We start from the raw sequence: 21,316 nt of genomic DNA, 5'->3' as shown, positions 1-21,316 counted from the left end.
TTGTTAAGATTTTTCCTGTTTTATCTGAATGATGATGAAAAGCAGTTTTTCTTAGTTAAACAAGATTGGGAGTCACTATAAACATGTCCAGAAGCCCTACTTGAAGTCAGAACAATTCCTTTGCTACACCATAAAAAATAAACTTTCATTTGAGAAGTAGGTTCTAGTTAATATTGGAAATATTGGTATTGGTATTGGTCTACTTGTATATCCTAATCATTAATGGATAAATTGACTGAACTACATAAAATAATACAAAAAATACTAACGATTAATTAAGTTCGATTTTTATTATTTGTGCTAAAAGGCTACCTATCACAAAAGCTGATTCGATATTAGCGGCAAACTGAATAACGTGCGTCCGCAAAAAAGTAATAACTTATTTATGTCTTGTGAGTGCGATTTCGAGCTACTGTTTCCATTTTAAATACAATTTTTAGGCATTAATACCCGCCAGTATTTACTTTAGTCTATAACTGATTCACCTTGAAATAAATAGTAAATTTTTATTATAAATATATTTCCTATATTTTTTACATAAATTAAATTCTGATTCAGTTAAACAAAAAATAAAATTTGCAAAACTATATTCAAAAGCATTTCGTGGAACTTATACAGACAGAAACAACGTAACTGTTTCTTCAGAGTCTAGGATTAATCCAGGTAAGAGTTATGAATGAAGTGATCAAAGGTGAATACTAAATACATCACATTAAAACCACAGACTTCTAAATATATTCTGGGGGAAAGAGGGTTTCGGTCTGGCTATAACATTAAGCCGACAAAACACTTAATGTAACTGCAAGTTCCTCTAAAGTTAATCCTCCTTCAATATTTATATCACACTTGTTGCATCTGGGACGCATTGCTGCAGTAAATTGACACATTTTACCCAAATTCATCACGTTAATGGATAACAGATATACACCCACTTAATTAAACTTACCAGTGCTTCCATAAAACTAATTATGAGACAATTTATATTATATAAAGTAGCTTCGTATAAACTGTACAAAGAGAACAATAAAAACTAAATGTAGTATGTAAAAGAATGAATTTCTCGACTGTAACTTGGGTCATTTATTACTCGTACACGTCTTCGTAATTTAAAAGTGCGATGTCTACATGCACAACGTCCCCATAAAAGAACAGTCTACATGGCATGAGACTTTTAATGAAAGTGAAATACGTCAGCCCCGCTCAGCTTAACTATATTCACCACAATTTATACTAAACCTGATGAAAAAAAAAATGCCATTTAATATTCAATGATTGATGAAAAACGACACTCTTTTATCAGTTTAAAAACGGAGGGGAGAATTTTTGCTGTTCTCACAGAAACCCAATCCTGACATTGTCATTGTGAAGTGTCTACGTGCACAATGTCGCCGTTAAATGAGCCTTATAATGAAATAGTGAAATTCTGCAATACATTCTGACGAACACATTGTACAGTAACAGATCGTTCATGCTGGAATCACAGTTTGCAAGTTGTTAAATTATAAAATTTGCTTTTACAACCAGAACTCATTTGATTCTGAAACGGTTCGTTACAATGGAGCAACAGTGTATCACTTTCATTAATTTATGGTTCCTTAAGTGGAAGAAAGTACTGTTTCTAAATGTTTACTAACAAAATAATACAGTTTTTATAAAACAAAAGGATAAACAGAGCGAAAGGTTAAAATAACATATATTAATACTTTGTGCATGAACTTAACCTTTGACTTTTTTACAATAAGCTTTTTACAACTGCATTTATAAATTTCATAAAATTGTATGGTATGTATATATACGCAATTATCATTATATATACAGTGGTGGGCACACAAATAGCACACATTACTATTTATTGTTAATTAAGGAATGCATACCTCTAATTAAATGCAATCAAAATATTTCATATTTTATTTAAAATAATATTACACTGTATTCATTGTATAATTATTCATTTTGTACTTAAATCATAATAATTTATACTTAAAATAAATCTTAAATAAAATAAATACTGAATTAACACATTTCAAAAATATACAGTGTGTCCCATTTGAAAGCGGGATACCTCCAATTTGTCAGATTTTAACGTTTTTTTTTTTCAATTGTAAATAAATATGTACTTAAAATGTCACGTCTTTTAGCCCAAAGCCGATTCCCTGTAGAAAAATCTTTTGGGCATCAACATTGAAGAAATCATACTAACATTTTTTTAGAGCAAATCATACTCTTCTTAGGAACTGTTTTTTTAAATTAAGTAGCCTATGAAATAAACTATCTTATTTTTCAACAAAATTAGAATATTATACTATATAAATACTATACTAATAATACTATACTTAAGTCTTAAAACTCAAATTTTCGTATGTTCGTGGTAGAATTAATGAATCATGTATGAAAATTATCTCACATCAATTGAGAAAGATAATCTCGAATTTACGAAAAAGATATAATAAATGCATTGAATTGAATGGTGGATTGCTGCAAATAAATACAATTTGGGGATTATGAGTATTATTATAAGTATTATTAATATTATATTCCAATATTCTTAAAAAATAAGAACATGTGTGCCATTTTTGATAGTTTTTTCCGTAGACTATTTAATTAAAAAAAATAAATTTCAGAGAATTATGGATATGCATATTTTTTTATGAAACTTGCTATACAATCATTTCAATTGCCTAATCTTGTGGTATAATTGGATATACTATAAAAAATTTGCTTGTCATTTGATTTCTTCCATTTTACATACCTAAAAAATTACCCTGCATGTGTTGGTTTTGGACCAAAAATTTGTCTATAGTACTGTCTATCTGTAAATGTAAAAATAAATTTCTAGACTTTTCAATTAACATGGTCATCTTTTAACCAAATTTACCAATAATTTTCTGTTTTTTTTTATTGTATCTGATGATCAAACTTTTATTTGAAGGATGCGGAACATATTATTTACCCTTTGATCTGATTCTATTGAACGTCATCACACCAGAGTATTCATCGCCAAAATTCTGGAGGAAATATCTTTTTGTGGTTTCTTTATTGAAACACATTCTTACAAGTTTTGTTCGCTCAGTTAACTCTTGATTGTTTTACTCTAGTATGTATATATGTCTACATACTGATATTGTATGATTCAATTAATTTAATTTTATTTATACAGATTCTTCCAATTAGTCTGTTTATAAAAGAACATCATTTTATGTTGAGATGTTGTTTTATTATATTTTCAATTGACTGTGTTGTTTCATATTTATTAAAACATTATAAACCATTTTTCGGGATTACTATTTTTTCTTTTCTCTAAAGTACGGTGTGAGTTAATCAATAAAATAATATAAATATTACTAAGAATAAAATTTTACACAAACATAAATGTATTTAAATGAGATATTTCTTGGACAAACTAAATCAGACTATGTCCGTTTAAAGTAATTTCTTAGTAGTATAGATTATTTAAATATATTTTATTTAATCCTTTCGTTGTTTTTAAGATGTGGGACAAAAAGTAAAAAACTTAAAAAATATTGAAATATATTTTATATACTGACTGAATAAAATTTGAATTAAACAAAATCTTATAAAATATCTTGCAAAATGTTCTCTGGTCATCACTGTATTTTATAATAGTTTAGGGTAATCAGACACACGGAATGTTTCTTTATCGTTCGGAATTTTCAAGACGTTGTACAAACCTTCATTATTTAACAAAGAAATCATTTAATAATGGTCAATTTCTAATATACTTAATAATAATAATAATAAGTTCATAATAATTTTTTAAATGATTTATTATTGTTTATTATTTATTCTACTTCCAACTTTCTTTATAATATATCTAATAACGTTAATAATGACATGTTTATTATTTCTATATTCTTTGTTTAAATAAATTACTTTTTACAAGGTAGTTTTATATTTACATATGTATTGTGCTTCTTAATTACATAATAATTCATAATAGTTCATCAACTTTTTCTGTAAGTTCAGTTAGTAATAATGTAATTCCCATGCATAAAAATGGGAATTTACACGAAGAATGGCACAAAAAACGTTAAAAAAAATTATAATATATCAATATTAATTTTAAAGGACAAAGAACTCGCGAATATCGCATAATCAATAGAATGATAAAGTCGAAGGTGTAGCCGCGACCGGATAAAAGTCGTAAGATAAACCGGTGCACGGACAAAAACGTCGCGAATCAGATGCAACTTGCAGTCGGATTAGCGTGTTATTTTCGTTATCCGGTGGTCGCGACCTGCGCTCTACGGACAAAGACACGTGCATGATAACACATACATGTGGACACTTACCGAATGCTGGCAAGTGTGTTGACAATTGCGTTCGGACAAATTTCGATATCGAGCGGTCCGCGGGATCGCCGGATAATCTTTCGCATAGTCTCGCGTATCCGATCGACGTTCGTGGTGACCCCTCTTATCGTTGTCGTCAAGCGGTCCATTCGGTTTTCGGGGATTGGCATCGTGCCGCCATCTGTGCGGCGATAGAAAAAACTATAAGAACATCGGATGGATCGCTCTTATTATACTTTTTCTGGGTCATTCCATCTTTTGTATTGTAGAATATTAAATTATATAAAATGTTATAAAACGGGTTAAAATAATTTGTTAAAAATACATTGTATACATTGTTGTATTTATTACATTTTTAAATGTCTAAAAACTTAAATATACAATTACATAATAAAATTTTTCATCTTTGGTCTAATTTATTATCTTATTTACATTATTTATTTCAATGAAGTAGTTGATTAAATTGTTAAAACCACTTCAAATATGACATATTTGAATAAATCATGTAATTTTAATTATTAAATTTAATCTAATGTGTTAATATTATACTAATATTAAATTTTATTAAAAATTAATATAAAAATAATATATGTCAGGGAATGTCCCAATGTCGCACACCACATTTAACCTACAAATTGTTTTGAATTTCTAACCCTAAAATTAGGTAAATAAAACAAATTTTAGCTAACAGTTAAATGTCGGGAATATTTATTAAAAATGCAAACACCTGTTTTATCCAAAAACCAAGTAAAACAGACAATTTCCTCGAAGAAAAAAACATCTGCCACTATTAAAAATGTTCTTGCTTCTCCTTATACCAATTTTTGGTTAGTATATTTATTACATCTCTATGAGTGATTATTATTATTAATTATTTTTAGGCCCCTTCTTTCAACTGAGGACAATGAGAAGTTGCACCAAATACTTCTGGAGAATTTGCCTGAAATTCATAAACCCAAAACTGCTATTCCTTGGTCAGTCATACAATCTGTTCCTAAAGATAAACGAAAACAGTTCAGAATTGATTTTAACAAAGATTCCATTGAGATAGACCAAGAAACCAAGCCAAACAAGTAATAAAACAAACTATGCATAAAACTAAATTACAATTTTCATTTTTTAGGCACAATTTTGTTTTTGGAATAAATGATGTAACAGCAGGTCTAGAAAATAATCAACTAGTTGCTGTATTGGTGGCTAATGAAGTGGAGCCACATTTAATGGTTCAGCATTTAATTGATCAGTGTGTTTTGTGCAGTGTAAACATCCTTGTTGTAAATAATTTGAAGACAATTACAAAGCAAGTATTAGGATTTGCAAGTGCAGCCTTAGGTTTAAAAAACACAAAGGAATCAGACAGTAAATTTAATGTAATTGTAACAACAGTAACAAACCTAGCCAAAAGTTACCCTTTTCCTGAAGATCATATTAATTATAAAAGAAGCAAAACAAATATCTTTAATATCAGTGATGAGGATTTGGAAATGGCAGAGGTGAAGCAAAAGGTTAACCCAGTGTTGAATGAGGCAAAAATGAAGGAAATTAAAAAGAGTGTATATCTAACCAGAGACTCTAAAAGTCAGAGAGTTTTTGTTCCTGAAGATTCAATTAAAACCATCAAAATTCCTGGTTTTTCAAATACTAGTTTCATATCATTTGAAAATGAAGAGACTGAATCTGTTAATATTGAACAAGTACAAGATGTTTCACATCTCACAATAAGTAGTGATGATGATAGTGATGCGGGTAAAAGTACATACAAACCTTTGATAATTAAGAGATTACAAGGAAATCCTAATAGAAATCAACGGAAAATTGAAATGATGAAACAAAGGAAAAAGAAACCCAGGAAAAAGAAAAAGTAATTGTTGATTTTATATATATATATATATATATATATATATATATATATATATATATATATATATATATATAATAAAATATATGAACCATGTAGTTCATAATTTTTATAAAAAATCCCTTTTCATCAAAATGTTTAAGAAATCACAATATTTTTTTATTAATTCTTTTTTTTCTGTTTTCCATTCATTAAAGATTATGATATTGGGTTGTAAATAAGACACATTTGTAAAATATATTACATATAGATTTTTTTAGCACACTGAATAAAATACACGAAAATACATAACACTATATAAATTATCTATTACTAAAATAAAATATGTACAGATACCTGTGTATTTTTTTTACACATTAACATGTTCTGAGTTTACATATGCAACGTTTTTTTATTTTAGTAGCATATGTTTGAGTATAAAATAATATAATAAAAGCACTTAATTACACGGTTGTGTGTAAATACATATTAGTAACAAGTCAAACTCATAAGCGTCGCAATTTTATTCGAAATCTTTATATAACTGGCAGTTAATTTGTGGTTTTGTATGACTATAGATTCATTCATGCTGCTTCTACCTATACATGATTTTATTGATGAGTTTCTCAGTCTTGTTCGTAAATATGCATAAGCGTGAAAATGCTACTTTCGAGTTTGATCAGTCACTGAATTTAAGATGTTTAAATACATTTGAACTACGCTGTTGTTCCAGAATATATTATTTAGTTTTAAAACATCAATTTGACTACTTATTAATAATTTAATTAATACTTTAAAACATTGATGTTTATATTGTGCGGATAAGTGAAACTTATTTTGGGTCTTTACTTTGTGTCGCCTTTAGAGGCTGAGATTCGCCGGTATCTCCTTCGACTTTGTTCCATTTTTGTTCTTCTCCTGAACCAAAGATAACGTAAACTAAAATCTCAATAATGTACAGAGCGATGGTCACCCAAAAGATTATCCTCCATGAACCAATGCCAGGCTGTAAATAAATATTTTATCACACATTTGTTTCCGCATAAAACCTCAACCTACGTGATATCAATTATCATTAAAATACTTACGTCACTCTCGGTGAGTTTACCAACAAACATGGGCACAAGAATGCCTGGAATCGTTGCAACTGTGTTGGTAATAGCCATTAAAGTACCAGCAAAGTTTGGAGCGATGTCAATGTGGTTGGAGAGGAAGCCGCAGAACATTCCGCCAATGCACATAACAGCAATCGTCATTAAAGCTACAGCTACACCTCTGTTACATCCAATGTAGCACAGTCCAATAAAACAGAAGAGAGGTATAACGCTGGCAACACAGGTGGCTATTTTACGAGCGACGGTTGTGTTGATAATAGATTTTGCCCTAAGAGTGTCGAGGATTTTACTGAGGACCTGGAGCAAACATTGGTTGATAAATCTCGAGACGTTTGTCATTTAAACTTACCATGCTGAAGACCCACATGCACAAGAAGGGTACGGCGGTCAAAACTGCATTTTCACTGATCTTGAAGCTGAGGACTGATTTCATGTACATTGGAAGTTCAATAAGAACCATGTACCATCCCCAGTTTGAGCAGGTATGGGCGATCAAAATGGCCAAGAACGCAGGAGAAGTAAAAACTTTCTTCCATGGGAATGGTGGTGACTAGATAAATAATGTGTAATTAATATTATTGTACTAAAAATAAGTATTTTGTATACTTTATGTGAAGATCCTTCTTCCTCTCCGCCCTGATTAAGTGACGTAGTAATGTAATCCCTTTCTTCTTGGCTGATGAACCTGGCCTGTTGGGGAGTATCAGCTGAGCAAATCACCCAAAACACCAACCAGATCATAGCCAATCCACCTTCAATGTAGAAAACAGCTTCCCATCCCAAGTTACCGGCGATCAGTCCAGAAATGAGCATGAATATCTTAAGGTAATAAATGAATTAACAAGAATCCAAAAATCTAGTTGCAACAATTTACTTACCACTGTACCTAGGGCGGTTCCGGCATAAACAATGCTGCTAAGCACACTCCTCTCATTCGGCGGTGCCCATTTGGCCAAAATTACATGCATGGCTGGGAATGTCACACCACCGCCAATACCTTGGCCTATCCTCATTGCTATTAGAGCGCCAAAATGAAGACTCGACATTAACGGCGTCAACAAGGAACAAACGACGTTGATAACGACGGAAAAGAACATAACCCATTTTGCGCTAAGCAATTCTGCTATTCTGCCTCCGGGAACCTGAGCTACTATATAACCCCAAAAGTAAGCACTAAGAAGGAGACCTTGAATAGAGGTAGACCATGCAAAAGGACCATCCTGAAAATAAAAATTAATTAAGAAATGCAACTACGTCAACAATAGGACACAGTATTGTTGGCACAGTTAATAAAAAATGATTTAAATTGGTTCCGAATACGACTGGGTCATTTTAATTTGTCAATCGCCCAATAATTTATATTTAACAATGATTTATTAATTTTTAAAAACATTTCATTAAAGTGCCTGTTAAATTTAGTTCAATTAAGAATGCAGTGATATATTACCTCGGCATGTGATGATGAGGTATCGTTTGAGAGTGATTCGGGAGCACATGATTCGGCCGAGGATTTGGCACCATGACCAACGTCACCTCCAGCCTCCAAAGCGGTATGATTCACCATGCTGACAATGGCAACATGAAGGTTCACCTTCAACCCATAGATGATGCCCAGGCCGGAAGAGCCCAATATTGCAATAATGTATCTCGTTGTTATTTTGTCTAAAAAAATGGAAAAAAATATACAATCAAATAACGAGAACTATATAGTAATGTTAACACATGTGCCGTGGTTAAATATTGTATTTTTGGGTAAAAAATGTTGCGAGTTATTAAATAATAATTGATATATAGGATGTCTCAAGTTGAAGGTCTTTAATTGTTAAGTCTAGTTCCAGACTATATAGAGAAAAACTGACTAAAGTGTGCAGAATTCAAATTTTAAAACGTGGATTATTTCATTCTAAAATATCTACAAAAACTTAGCTTTGGGTAGGTTTTTTATTTGTTTTCTTTTTTTTTTTGACAAATAATAAAAACTTTATAGATACTTCTTTATATAATGTAAAATATTTAACTCAAAAGGAAATATATTTTACGTTAAAAATGTTGGAAAACACCTTTCGAAAAATATATAATATGTGATATATAATTATATTTAGCTAAAATATAATGATATTTCTTATTTCAAGATTAATATTATCATATATAAAGTAAGAAAGCATAACTGATTTTAATTTATACATGTTTTTAAAAACTAAACACCCACGCTCATTGTTAATAAATATTAATTTTTAAACAAAGTATCAATGGTAGGGATATATTAATATTTGGTAGATTTAACACAGTATAACAAAAATATTATGTTTCATAAAAGATAGTATTAGCATACGCTCATTTATAAGAAATATTATTTTAAAGGCAAGTTCAATTAATTTTCATTTGAAATAAAAAATGTATTTATTATATAAATAGCTTAGATTACGAACAAAATTTTATATATAAAGCTTTTACTCTATATAAAAAAATAATAGTAATAAATAAAAATTAAATTTTTTTCTAAATTTGACAAAACCTAAAAACTAAAATTTTAATTTCGATTTTATTAAATAACATTTAGTAAAATCATTTTTTTAAACAATATTTAGTGAGAATATATGTTTTTATTAAGAAATTAGATTTTGATCATTATTTTGTGGTACATTAAATGCGGCATCTCGTAACTCACCATAAAACTGCCCGACATTAAAAATATTGTTTGAAAATCCCGTTTAATGAGACACTTCAAAATAGATTTCCTAGTGACCATTTCGAACTACTTAGGATTTAGAATATTTAATATTTATAATTTATGTAACGTATCATTTTATAATATGAAATCAAATATTTTAAAGACAAATATATTGAAACCGGTTATTCGGAGACATATTTATCAAGTTTATTCTTTTTTTACAAAAAAGGTTGGACAAATAGTATTATAAATATAATTGAAAAATTTTGTAACGAATACATTTATTAAATTTTTATCAAAAATATTTGACCTATACCATTAAATTGTTAAATACACTCAATATTTTTGCTCCGTAATTATAACCCATTAGAACATCCTGTATTATTAATTTTTAATTGTTAAATAAAAACTGCGAAAATATACAAACTTATTTTCCATATATTGCATAAAACAATATTAAATATCTCCAATTTTATAAGAAATATCTTTAATATTTTAGATAAATATTATTTAATGTATAAAAAAATATAATACAATAAAAAAAAATTATTACATTTATTCTAAATTTGTCAAAAGCCAAAGGACAAATTGGGATACTCTGTACAAGTGAAGAGGGAGAAGTGTTACAACTTTAAAATTTAATTAATAAAGAGATATCACAAAATATATTTTGCAATGACCATTTTGTGATATTTAGGTTTTAAAATATTTAATTTTTTTATTTTATGTAATGTACCATTTTAAAATATCAAAACGGTTACTCGAACACATATTTATTAAGTTTATTCACAAAAAAGGTTAGGTAATTAATTTTATAAAATACAACGTAAATCTAATTACAAAATTTTCTTAGTAAAAAGATTTATTTACAAAATTTGTATAATAAAATGGTAAGTAGAAGTTATTTAATAAAATCAAAACAAAAATTTGACTACTTGTATCTCGGTTAACTTTTAAATAAGGCAAATTTAATTAAATCTCAATATTTATGCTCCATAAATATCAACAGTTATTTATAGGACACTCTATTATAGGTATTATTAATATTTAATTGGTGAAGATTATGCACAATAAATATTGCTTGACAAAAGTAAATTATTATTGTATTAATAAAAAACTATAAATCAATAAAAGTATTGAATTTCGGTGTTCCCGGGTTACTTCTGTATCGTTTGAATAGCGAATTATGTCTGCGATATTTTTGGAAAAGACACGAATTAACAAACGTTAAGACGTATATTTAGGATGTACGCCTCGTGTATCTTGCAAAACATGGTTAAATTTACTTTATTCGCTTGTAACAAATAAAATTTTTAATGATTATATTATGGTGAAATGTGGAAAGATATTTTGGCACGATTGTGGATGTAAAAAAATAATTACGATTTTAAAATAGATCTTTTAAATGTCAGCTCAGTATAATTAGACCATACCGTTTTTTTGGTTTATTTAAATTTAAAATTTAACAGTGTTATTATTGAATGCACACTTACCCCCACAAAGGTTACCACGGGCAGTAACTTCCTTCACCATGGTGGATTACCTAGAACAAAACTAACCATTTACTCGAGCCAGGAATTTGTCTGGAAAAATATTAACTCGTTCATAATTTATTGGTCTCTTTTTTTTTTGAACGAATTTCACAATTTAATGTGTAAATTATTTAAATTAATTGAAATTGCATGACAAATTTAGGACCGGCATCTGTAATTCGCGTACGTGACCTCTAGCATTACGTCTTATTGAAAAATCGGTCATGTTATTATTTTGGCCAATAATACGTTGTCGTCATTTATTAAAGTAAATTAATTGAAATTGTTTTAGGCAATTTATATCGAACGGTCGCACGTTTTCGCTGCAAAACCGTTCCCAATTAAACGAACTGATCGATTCAATTCTATTTTGCTAAATGTTAAATTTGCTATGGTAATTATATACAAAAAAAAACCCGAAAAATAATTTGAAAAATATGTTGAAATTAATTATAAACCTGAACACCGAATTTAATTAAAAATTTGTTGTTTCGCGTTCTGTGTAAATGCAATTTGACGTTTTTTTTTCCTGTAACAAAAGAACCATCTGAATTGGTGGATCTAGAAATAACTTGAACCTTGTTTTACTGGGTGTTGGTTGCATCCTATTTCATCATCGATAGTTTGGAAGCGGCACGTATGTGTGTGTGAGACAGCACGCGGGCTTTTACGATCCGCTCTCGATTCCCAGAAATTTTCGACGATTTACGTTAAGTTGCGCGAGTCCATTCACGTAGTACCATAACTTAATTAATCGTAAATGAAAATTCCCAGTTATGTTACTCGTTAACGTTAATGTGCTTATTAAGATTTTAAATTTTCTATGGAAATTGTGCCAAATCCATCAATAATGTACAAATTCCAACTGTGTAAATATTTAATTTGTTTAATGCAAGTTAAATATCAAATCAAATAATGTCTGTTTTAATAGTGAATCATGTATTGCATTCTTATATTTATGCAGTTAGTGTATATTTTTATATTAATTTATTATTTGCAGTTTTAGTTTTCTTTAAAAAAACTATATAATTTACCTTGTACTATTTTAAATTAATAATAATAAGGAAAAGTTACTTATTGTAAGGCATAACGAAATATAATATTTAATGAAAAACGTATAATTTATGTTAAATAATAAGACATGAACATATATATTTATTGGCTTTATTGTTTTAAATATTTATCAGGAAATTGTAAAATGTCTGACAAAAAGTTGGTAATTAAGGTATTTAATAAATTAATTGATAAACGTAATTTAATATGGAAGTTTTATTGATCAATGAATTAAGTATAATGCATTATTTAAAATTACATGATTATTAATATTAGAATAAAGAAGAATATATTTTAGATTTCCCCCGTTACAATTTGCTTTTAAGTTATATTTCATCTATGAATATTAAATATCAACTTTTTAATTACATATTTATTTATTTTTGATAAATTCATAGTTAAGACATTTATGTATCATTATTTTGTACTTAAATGGGTGAAATAATATTTTACACTTAAAATTGAGGATTTGCAATTAAATAGAATATATATTTTGTTTATTTATCTAAAGAAATGAACACAATAAATTATGGTTTAGATTTCCTTGTTTCAATTAGAGGGGTAAATTATATTTTATCTTTGAGTATTAAATATCAATTTCTTAGTTGCAAATTTATTTATTTTTGATAAATTCAATAATACATACTTATGACATTTATATAACTTTTTTGTATTTAAATGAGTGAAATAATACTTTACATTTACAATTAAGAAATCGTAAATAAATAGAATATATGTTGTGTTTATCTGTATCTACAGAAATAAATACAAAAATCATATATTTTAGATTTCTTTCTTTCAATTAGTTGTTAAATTATATTTTATCTTTTGAATATTAGATATCAATTTCTTAATTACAAATTTATTATTTTTGACATATTCATAATAATAAATACTTATATTAGTTATTTGGTACTAAAAATAGGTAAAAAATACATTTGCAATTAAAGAATTATGAATAAATAGAATATAAATCGTGTTTATTTTTGTGTATCATAGATAAGCAGAAAACGTAATTTCCAGTTTATCATTTTTCCACACTTCTATTTTACAAATAAAAATACATTTATTGCACAATATTACTAATAAATTTACTTGTACCTCAATTCAATAATAGGATTTTACTTATCGATTCATTTTACAACAATTTAAGTACCACAACAAATGTAAAAAGTGGGTAAATAAGAAATGTAGGTAAAATATATTTACAAACAACTAGCTGGCTTAGATTAATCTGTTGTCCTAATAATAAAACAATAAAAAAAGTAATATAAATATAATAAAATATCAATCTTACTAAATCATGTTATCATGTTACTTCAAGATTATTTACGTGACTTTCAATAATAAAAAACTGTCTGGACCACTTCCTCAAAACTTACTTTGCGCAACTTTGATCTAATCGAAACAAGGGTTCGAAACGTGCGTTCGCAATCTTCTTGACAAAAAACGCAATCGATCTAGTTTCGTTTCACGTTCACCCCAAAAATCTTGAATTTATGTCCCAGATAAAATTTTATTGTTAAATGAAAGTACCGAATTAAATATATACTGCTAATTAGTTATTCAATGTTATTCAAAATGTTACATAATATCAATAAAAATTGTATTGGTTTTAGGCATAAAAAATAAATAATGTATTTTCCAAAAATAAAATCATACATATGTTAATTTTTGAGCAAGTACCAATATGGTATTTCCTAAGACAATAATGTGTAATAATAACACTGTCAAGAATTTTATTAAACAATTAAGAATGAGATCTTGTCAATACGAATTATAAAAATTAAAATGTCACTTGGGTCATTTACAACAGGTTCCAATTTGTTAACAATTAGTCCTTGAGTTTGTTTTAGTCTAATCTAAAACTTATTAATTTTAAATTCAAGGCACAACAAATTACGAATCACACACCATAAACTTGGGCATGGAATTGTTAAAATGAAGGTATTCGAATAATTCCGATATTCACTTAAATGAATGAATATTCAAATATTTAAATATATTTATGTGTTTACTTTAAATTAATTTTTAGTTACTATACTGTAATTTAATTCGTCTTTTTGTTTAAAATTGTGTTAATAACTTGAATTAGATATAAAATTCGAATTACAGATAAAATTTTCGGGTTTTGCCAAAAATTTGTAATATTCAAATTATATTTAAAAACAAATTTTTAATTTATTCCTGCAGATTTTCTTCCGCCACTTTATATTAAAAACACTTGTTGAATTTATAATACAATAACACTTTTGATGCTCGTCCTTTCGGGGAATCACCATCCATCCAAATATTAATTTTCCGATTTTTTTTTTGAGCCACTTGTTAAACTACATTTGTTTTTTATATACATAGAACCAGATTCACTTCCGCCCTATTTGACCCTTTTAGATGTTTCAATGACCTTTCTTTTAAATGTTTAAATTTTAGTAACAATAAAAATAAATCAGCCACTTCAAATTAGATAACGAGTAAGCTCAAACAAACTTAATTCAAACATTCAAGCGACACTTGAAAAATAATTTATGTCCTGACGTAAATTATCGCAAGTGTAAAATGTGTAAATTACAATTAACACGTTTTCTAACGAAAAAAAGATAAATTAAATAAGAACGTAAGCGTCGACAAATGCGGGTACTCACCTCGTTTGGAGCCAACGTATGTTGTTTGGTAGTCGATCGTGGATCGCGTGGCTAATACTGAATCGCCGGTGCGTCGACGACGTCTGCCTGAAGACTGGATCGGCGTCCGTCCGTGATGACCCTGGTGTGCCCTTCGCGCTCAAGATATCGACGCGTCGGATTGACCCGGTGCTGCCATCTCCGTGGGCGCTCTGTTGGGAGTTCGCGCGCTTTCTCGCCGTGTGGGAGTTCGATGCGCAGGAAAATGTCACCTTGTTTTGTCATGGGTCATTTTTTTTTTTCTTTCGTTTTTTATTAGACACAGGTGTAAATCCGGATGTTCAGTCGGATTTTGTCTCGTGACTTGGAGTAACTGTGCACAGTAATATTGATTTATTTATACATTGAGCGTTACGGAGATCAGGACGTCACGTACGCACCGCGGGCGGACCCCCGTAGGGTGGCGAATTGAGAAAGAGGGAGAGAGTGAAAGGATTCCTGATTGCAGTCGAACATGCAAATTGCATTTCAAATGGTCCGGTCAATTCCGATCATCGTTTTAGGTTGTTCAACAAGCAATTTCATTAGACACGTGTCGGATGAAATCGATTTTTACCATTAATTTTTATTAATTTTTCAACGTGCTTCATTAAAAATAAAATTGGACTGGATTAAATGGTATAAATAACTCTCTTACTGCAAAATTTCAACAATTAGACGAAAATTATTAAAATTTCTTTCTTTCTTTCTTCTTTTTTCTGACAAAAAATAAATATTGATATTAAATTTCTTGAAACGCTTTAATGTTTTTAGTAAGATTTATCTCTTTAATTTAGCCAAGAGACATTTGAAACCAGCAATAAAATTTGAATGGTAAATGATAGGTCCTATGTAATTAAAAACAAAATCAAATAAATAGTTAAACATTTGGTTCTTGACATCAAGGAACATATAAATGTATCAATCAATTAAATTTTTTTAAAAAATTTTTAAAGAATTTTCTCGACTAATAACCATTGATGTAACACTGTCCTTTATAAAGGTGGGCCCAATCTCTTCTCTTTGGGGCTGATGTTTTCTCACTTTTTCTTTTTTATTTATTATTATTTTTGTGAAACATATCTTTCAGGATTGGGTTTGGCTAAGGTTGCATTACAAGACAAACATATTTTGACTTGAAAACTACGCGGATAACAAGGCATATAGTTAATATTGGTAGGCCTAAATAATAATCATCCACATATATTAAAAAAAGTAATAATTACTTGGAACATTTTCAAATAAGAACATAAATGAACAAACAGACTTCAGATTTGTACAGTTACATGTAATAATACAATGGATACTAACTATTGATTAAGATGGATTTTTATTATTTGTGACAAACAGCTGCCTCCAACAAAATCTGATACGATATTAACGACAAAGAGAAAGAACGTCCGCAAAATGGAAATAGTATTTGTGTTTTAGACGTTTGTGATTGTGATTTTGAGCTACTGTTCTCATCTTAAATACAATTTTCCTTAGTTAGGTTTTGTTAACCGACCGGCTTTATTACTAAATTACATAAATACCTTGGCTTGAATAACAATATAGATATGTATCAATTAGCTATTTTTAGCTGATAGAATGTTCAATAAATCTGTTATTTAAAATTTTGAGAAAAATGGCTGTACCAAATATATTTTTATATTAAACTAAAAGATGTTAACAGTGGATTGTACCGGTAAAATGAGTTCCACATTTGTTAATAATGCGCCTCAAAGATGTCCCCGGAAAATGGCAAACTACAATAAATCAAATTTTATAATCACGCAGGTAACGATCCCCACACAGAATTTTTAGGTAAAATCCTGATAAATATAATGGAACAAGAGTACCACTTTTACTTTCAAACATCAAGTTTTATGATTTTCACATAAAATAATTTGATTCTTATCGCAGATAATAATTTTTTAGCATTCGAATCATAAGTGGCATGTCTAATTTCCACAATTTTCACGCTAAAACAATAACCGTTTCAGAAATATTAATAAAAAACCATCTTCAGGGGCCATCCTTTTAAACAGTGTAATGTTCATGTGCTATAATTCGTGTAATTTGCTTTATGAGTTCAAAAATCAGCTTTCTCCAACGTCTGTTTAAAAATGCATCGATGAAGATGAAGAATGTCAAAGTGATTCTAAAACCTGTAGGATTTTATAAAGAAATTGGTAATATCTCCTGTTAAATGCTCGTGCAACATATTTGATTACAAACTAATCACTAAATTACAATTAAACTTCAGCCATTATAAAACGACTCCATACAATAAATTTCATCAAAAGGACACATTTATTAAGTGAGGATAAGAAAATTAGGCGTTTGACAATTGATAATTCTTTCCTTGCACACAACGCCGATGACCATTGTTATGTGCGACGAAAAATAAATAGATTATGACAATTCTCGCCAGTTTGGACAATCTATTGAAGCTTGGTGAAACAGTACTTAAAGTCTTTACCCAAGAGAAATTTTAATGACTGTATAGCGACTACACCTGGAGTTTTATACAGTGACTACCTACCAAGATGCCAAACGATCAATTCAAGTGTTTTCTCATAAAAAACTTACTCAAAGACAAGCTTCTTTAGTTAATAGAAACATTTTTATCTCGTTTCCTATCGGATCATTTGGAATTTTTTTAAGAAATCGACTTATTATTTAGAAGTGCATATCTGATATTTCTCCAAGCGACTATCATTTATTTTTCATAATAAACGGTCATATTTTGAAGAAGAGGTCTAACAGAGGTTGATTTTTTCTTGAATTCTAGCAACCTAGAATTTTTTCTCGTCACGTGTATTTATTTGTAGAATTTTGACGTATATTGTTGATTATAATGGTGATTATTTTGTTGAGTAAAAGATTAAATAAAATTACGTTATTTTAAAGTTAACAGTTAAAAACCTATTTTCCGGTAACTAACATAGAAGTGCTTTACAAATTATTAGACTAATTAACTATGTAACAGACAATATCCTTAGTAACATGTAAATTAATTTAATTTTAGAATAATGTATGCGATAACACTTTTACTGCTATTTCTATACCATGAAATATTCTTCAACAAAGATAAAAAATATATATTAGAAAACTATGTTCTCAACTATGTCAAAATCAAAATACACAGGACTTTTCTATTTGGATAACCGCTAATAAAAATCCTGATTCCGATGATAATTGACCACTCTTGGCACGTTTATCTAGGGCCATTTCAGAATGGGACGTTTTAGAAGTAATACTATTTTTTAGAATTTCATTAATCGTCAATTATAAAATTATTTTTTTTTTCTTTTAATAAAATTATGAAATATTTGGTCAGATACATGCGATTGTCCAGTGAAAGAGAATAATTAAAAAATATAGGACGAATAAGCTAAATACCGTGTAGTAATATGGTTCCCGCTTTGTACTTCATTTTTAATGACGAATGTTGTTCTGAGTACAATTATTTCACGATGTGAAACCGATTTTAGTTATTAAAACATTCTTCTTTATTTGGTCATATTATTATTCAAACTATGAAATGAAAATTTTGTTTTTTTTTGTTTGTTGTTAACTTATAAAATTATAAACAAATTTGATGAATAGTTGACGTTACACGTCACTCGAGAAAATTTTTGAAGTCAATAAAATATGTTTAAAATTTACGGACAACATGGCTTTAATAAAATTATGAACCAAACATGGCTTGACCAGACGCTGATTTTACTCGTTTAACATCTGATCAGGAATTAAAATATTTTTTACATGTATGTATTATGTCTTGATAATTTGACAGATTATTTTAGTTTACTTCTCAGGTTTATTTCATGACTGCTCTTCACCAGAACTAAATATGGAGTAATATAAAATTTCAATAATGTACAGTCCAATAGTCACATAAAAGATTATCCTCCATGCCCTGATGCCTGGCTGCAAATGTATAATTTAGTAACAACAAATTTTCATCTAGATAGATCCGTACTTACATCAATTCCACAAGAGAATGCCTGCCGTTGTGACGACCGTATGTGGCAAGTATTAGAGTCTCAGCAAAATTTGAAGCGATGTTGTTATCATTGGAGTGGAAAACGCAGAATACTCCTCCGAGGAACGATGAGGTTATGTTTTGAGTGACGGTTATCAGGATTAAGGATATTGTGCAAAGTATTACTGAGAATCATCAGACGGTGTTATTGAATTGTTTTTATGGACTGTGATAACGTACGTTACTAAATATCCACATATAGACAAATTGGAGCAAAGATAAAACTGTTTTCATAAGTGACATATATATCGATAGTTCAATAAGTACCATGTACCATCCCCAATTGATGCATCTTTGTGTTACCAAATTAGTCAGGAATGACGTCGACGTAAAAATCCATTTCAAACATTTCAATAATTTTTGTTAAAAATAATTTACTTCGTGTAGTAGAACTGTCTTTTCTCCACGCATCAGTAATGCCACTAAAATCTGTTTCTTTTTCAATAATGATCATGGCCACAGAAGGAACGCCTACAACACACAGCACCCATAAGAAACCCCAAATCAACGGCTTTCCATCTCAGATGACTGGTGATCAATCTGGAAAATAGCATGAAAATTAGTCGCAAAAAGCACAAATCCAGTGACATAACTACCAAAAGCCAAGAGTCGTACCGACATATTCAGTACTCTGCTCATAATGATACTTTCATTTGGCGGCGTTTATTGTGCCTTAAGAACGTGCATGGCGGGGACGGTTACACCACCCCCAATATCTTGAACCACACAGCGATCAGGACGTCAACATCGGTTTGTGATCCAGATAGGTGAGAGCAGTCCGCAAACAAGGATTATGACAACGAAGACCATTATCCATTTGGCACTGAACACATAGGACACTGCTGCACCTAAAATCTCCGTCATCATGTAACCGCAGAAATAGTCGCTTAATGTAATACCTTGAACATTAGTGGATCATCCGAAAAAAACATTCTTGAAAAAGAATTATCAAATATGATAAAGAGAGAAGATATCCGTACTAAAAATAACACTTCTCACGACGGATTTTATCATTCATCGCATACCCAAGAGGTAATTTTAAAATCATTGTTGACGCAATGGTTCATTTAATTAAATACGTTTTAAATTGGCCAGGGCCCGAATACGACTGGGTCATCTTAATTTGTAGGAGACCCAACGAGATTAAACGGTTTATTTCTAACACCGATGTATCTGATGAATATATAACATCCACCTCATTTGTATCCTCTTCAAATGAAGATCCAAGTAGTGGACATTTTGGGTCAACTGTGACATAATTGGGACGAACGTCATCATCGGTAATCAAAGCTGTATAAACCCAAAATTGTAATGATGTTAAAATAAATCTGGAAAGTAAACTAAAACGTGTATGTTATGTCAAAATATTTATTGAATTATTTATAATATATAAAATAAAAAATAATTTTATAATATTTCATTAAAAAAATATATCTGTAATTTACAATACTATTAAAATAAACAAGTTTACGTAACTCATAAAAGTATTTGTTTTAATTAAATTTTATTAATTTTCAGTAAATAAAATATAAACAATTACATTTAAATTTATTCATCATCATCATCCAATGCATTACATTCATATTTGTAACTTTTAATAATAAGTCTTAATTTATACACATATTTGTTCTTGTTTGTAAGTAATGAAGTTGAAGAAGTTTTCCATTAGGATATCCATAATAAAAGAAAATAATTTATGAAATTTACGATTTAATAGTAATTATTTGATTGAGAGTAAATGATAAACCATGTATGAATAAGTAAAACCTTAAAAGTGGATATTTATCATTTCTTAATTTACCTTTTTTCAATAAATAACTAGACATTGTCGAGTACATTAATCAAATAGTCGTTTTAAGTGTTACAATAAAATTTCCATACATGAACACATAATTATTTTGATGCATTGAATGATATTTTAACATGGTTAAAAATATATAATTTAGTTTAATTTTTAAACTTCTAATACCATAGTGTTTTAAAAATTGTATAAAAATTTGTAAGTCACAATAATAATTTTAAATCTTTTTTAATAAAAATATCCTTAAATTATTTATTTATATTTATATTATAATCATCTCTAAAATCAAGTACAGTTATAATAT

At 28.8% G+C, this 21,316-nt stretch overlaps 2 protein-coding genes and 1 long non-coding RNA gene across 3 annotated transcripts; 2 read left to right on the top strand and 1 right to left on the bottom strand.

Annotated features, from left to right (window-relative positions):
- Window positions 1-4,945: 4,945 nt before the first annotated feature.
- Window positions 4,946-6,503, top strand: LOC109600212 (ribonuclease P protein subunit p38). Its single transcript, XM_020016326.2, has 3 exons — window positions 4,946-5,137; window positions 5,192-5,383; window positions 5,434-6,503. The coding sequence occupies exons 1-3, from the start codon at window positions 5,028-5,030 to the stop codon at window positions 6,173-6,175; spliced, it is 1,044 nt and encodes a 347-aa protein (XP_019871885.2). The 5' UTR covers window positions 4,946-5,027; the 3' UTR covers window positions 6,176-6,503.
- Window positions 6,396-15,309, bottom strand: LOC109599545 (putative inorganic phosphate cotransporter). Its single transcript, XM_049970844.1, has 8 exons — window positions 15,161-15,309; window positions 11,427-11,476; window positions 8,710-8,924; window positions 8,141-8,482; window positions 7,869-8,081; window positions 7,612-7,812; window positions 7,236-7,559; window positions 6,396-7,153 (listed from the first exon to the last, which is right to left on the bottom strand). The coding sequence occupies exons 2-8, from the start codon at window positions 11,464-11,466 to the stop codon at window positions 6,980-6,982; spliced, it is 1,509 nt and encodes a 502-aa protein (XP_049826801.1). The 5' UTR covers window positions 11,467-11,476; window positions 15,161-15,309; the 3' UTR covers window positions 6,396-6,979.
- A 3,480-nt stretch (window positions 15,310-18,789) lies between these two features.
- On the top strand, window positions 18,790-20,557 carry LOC126266208 (uncharacterized). The gene is made up of 2 exons (XR_007548671.1): window positions 18,790-18,933; window positions 18,985-20,557. It is a non-coding gene; the product is annotated as an uncharacterized LOC126266208 (long non-coding RNA).
- The last annotated feature ends 759 nt before the right edge of the window (window positions 20,558-21,316 follow it).

The sequence above is a fragment of the Aethina tumida genome, chromosome 1, assembly GCF_024364675.1.
Source record: "Aethina tumida isolate Nest 87 chromosome 1, icAetTumi1.1, whole genome shotgun sequence".
Classification (NCBI taxonomy): Eukaryota; Metazoa; Arthropoda; class Insecta; order Coleoptera; family Nitidulidae; genus Aethina; species Aethina tumida.
Note: the sequence above shows the minus strand (reverse complement) of the source record. Positions and strands in the feature narration are given on the sequence as shown.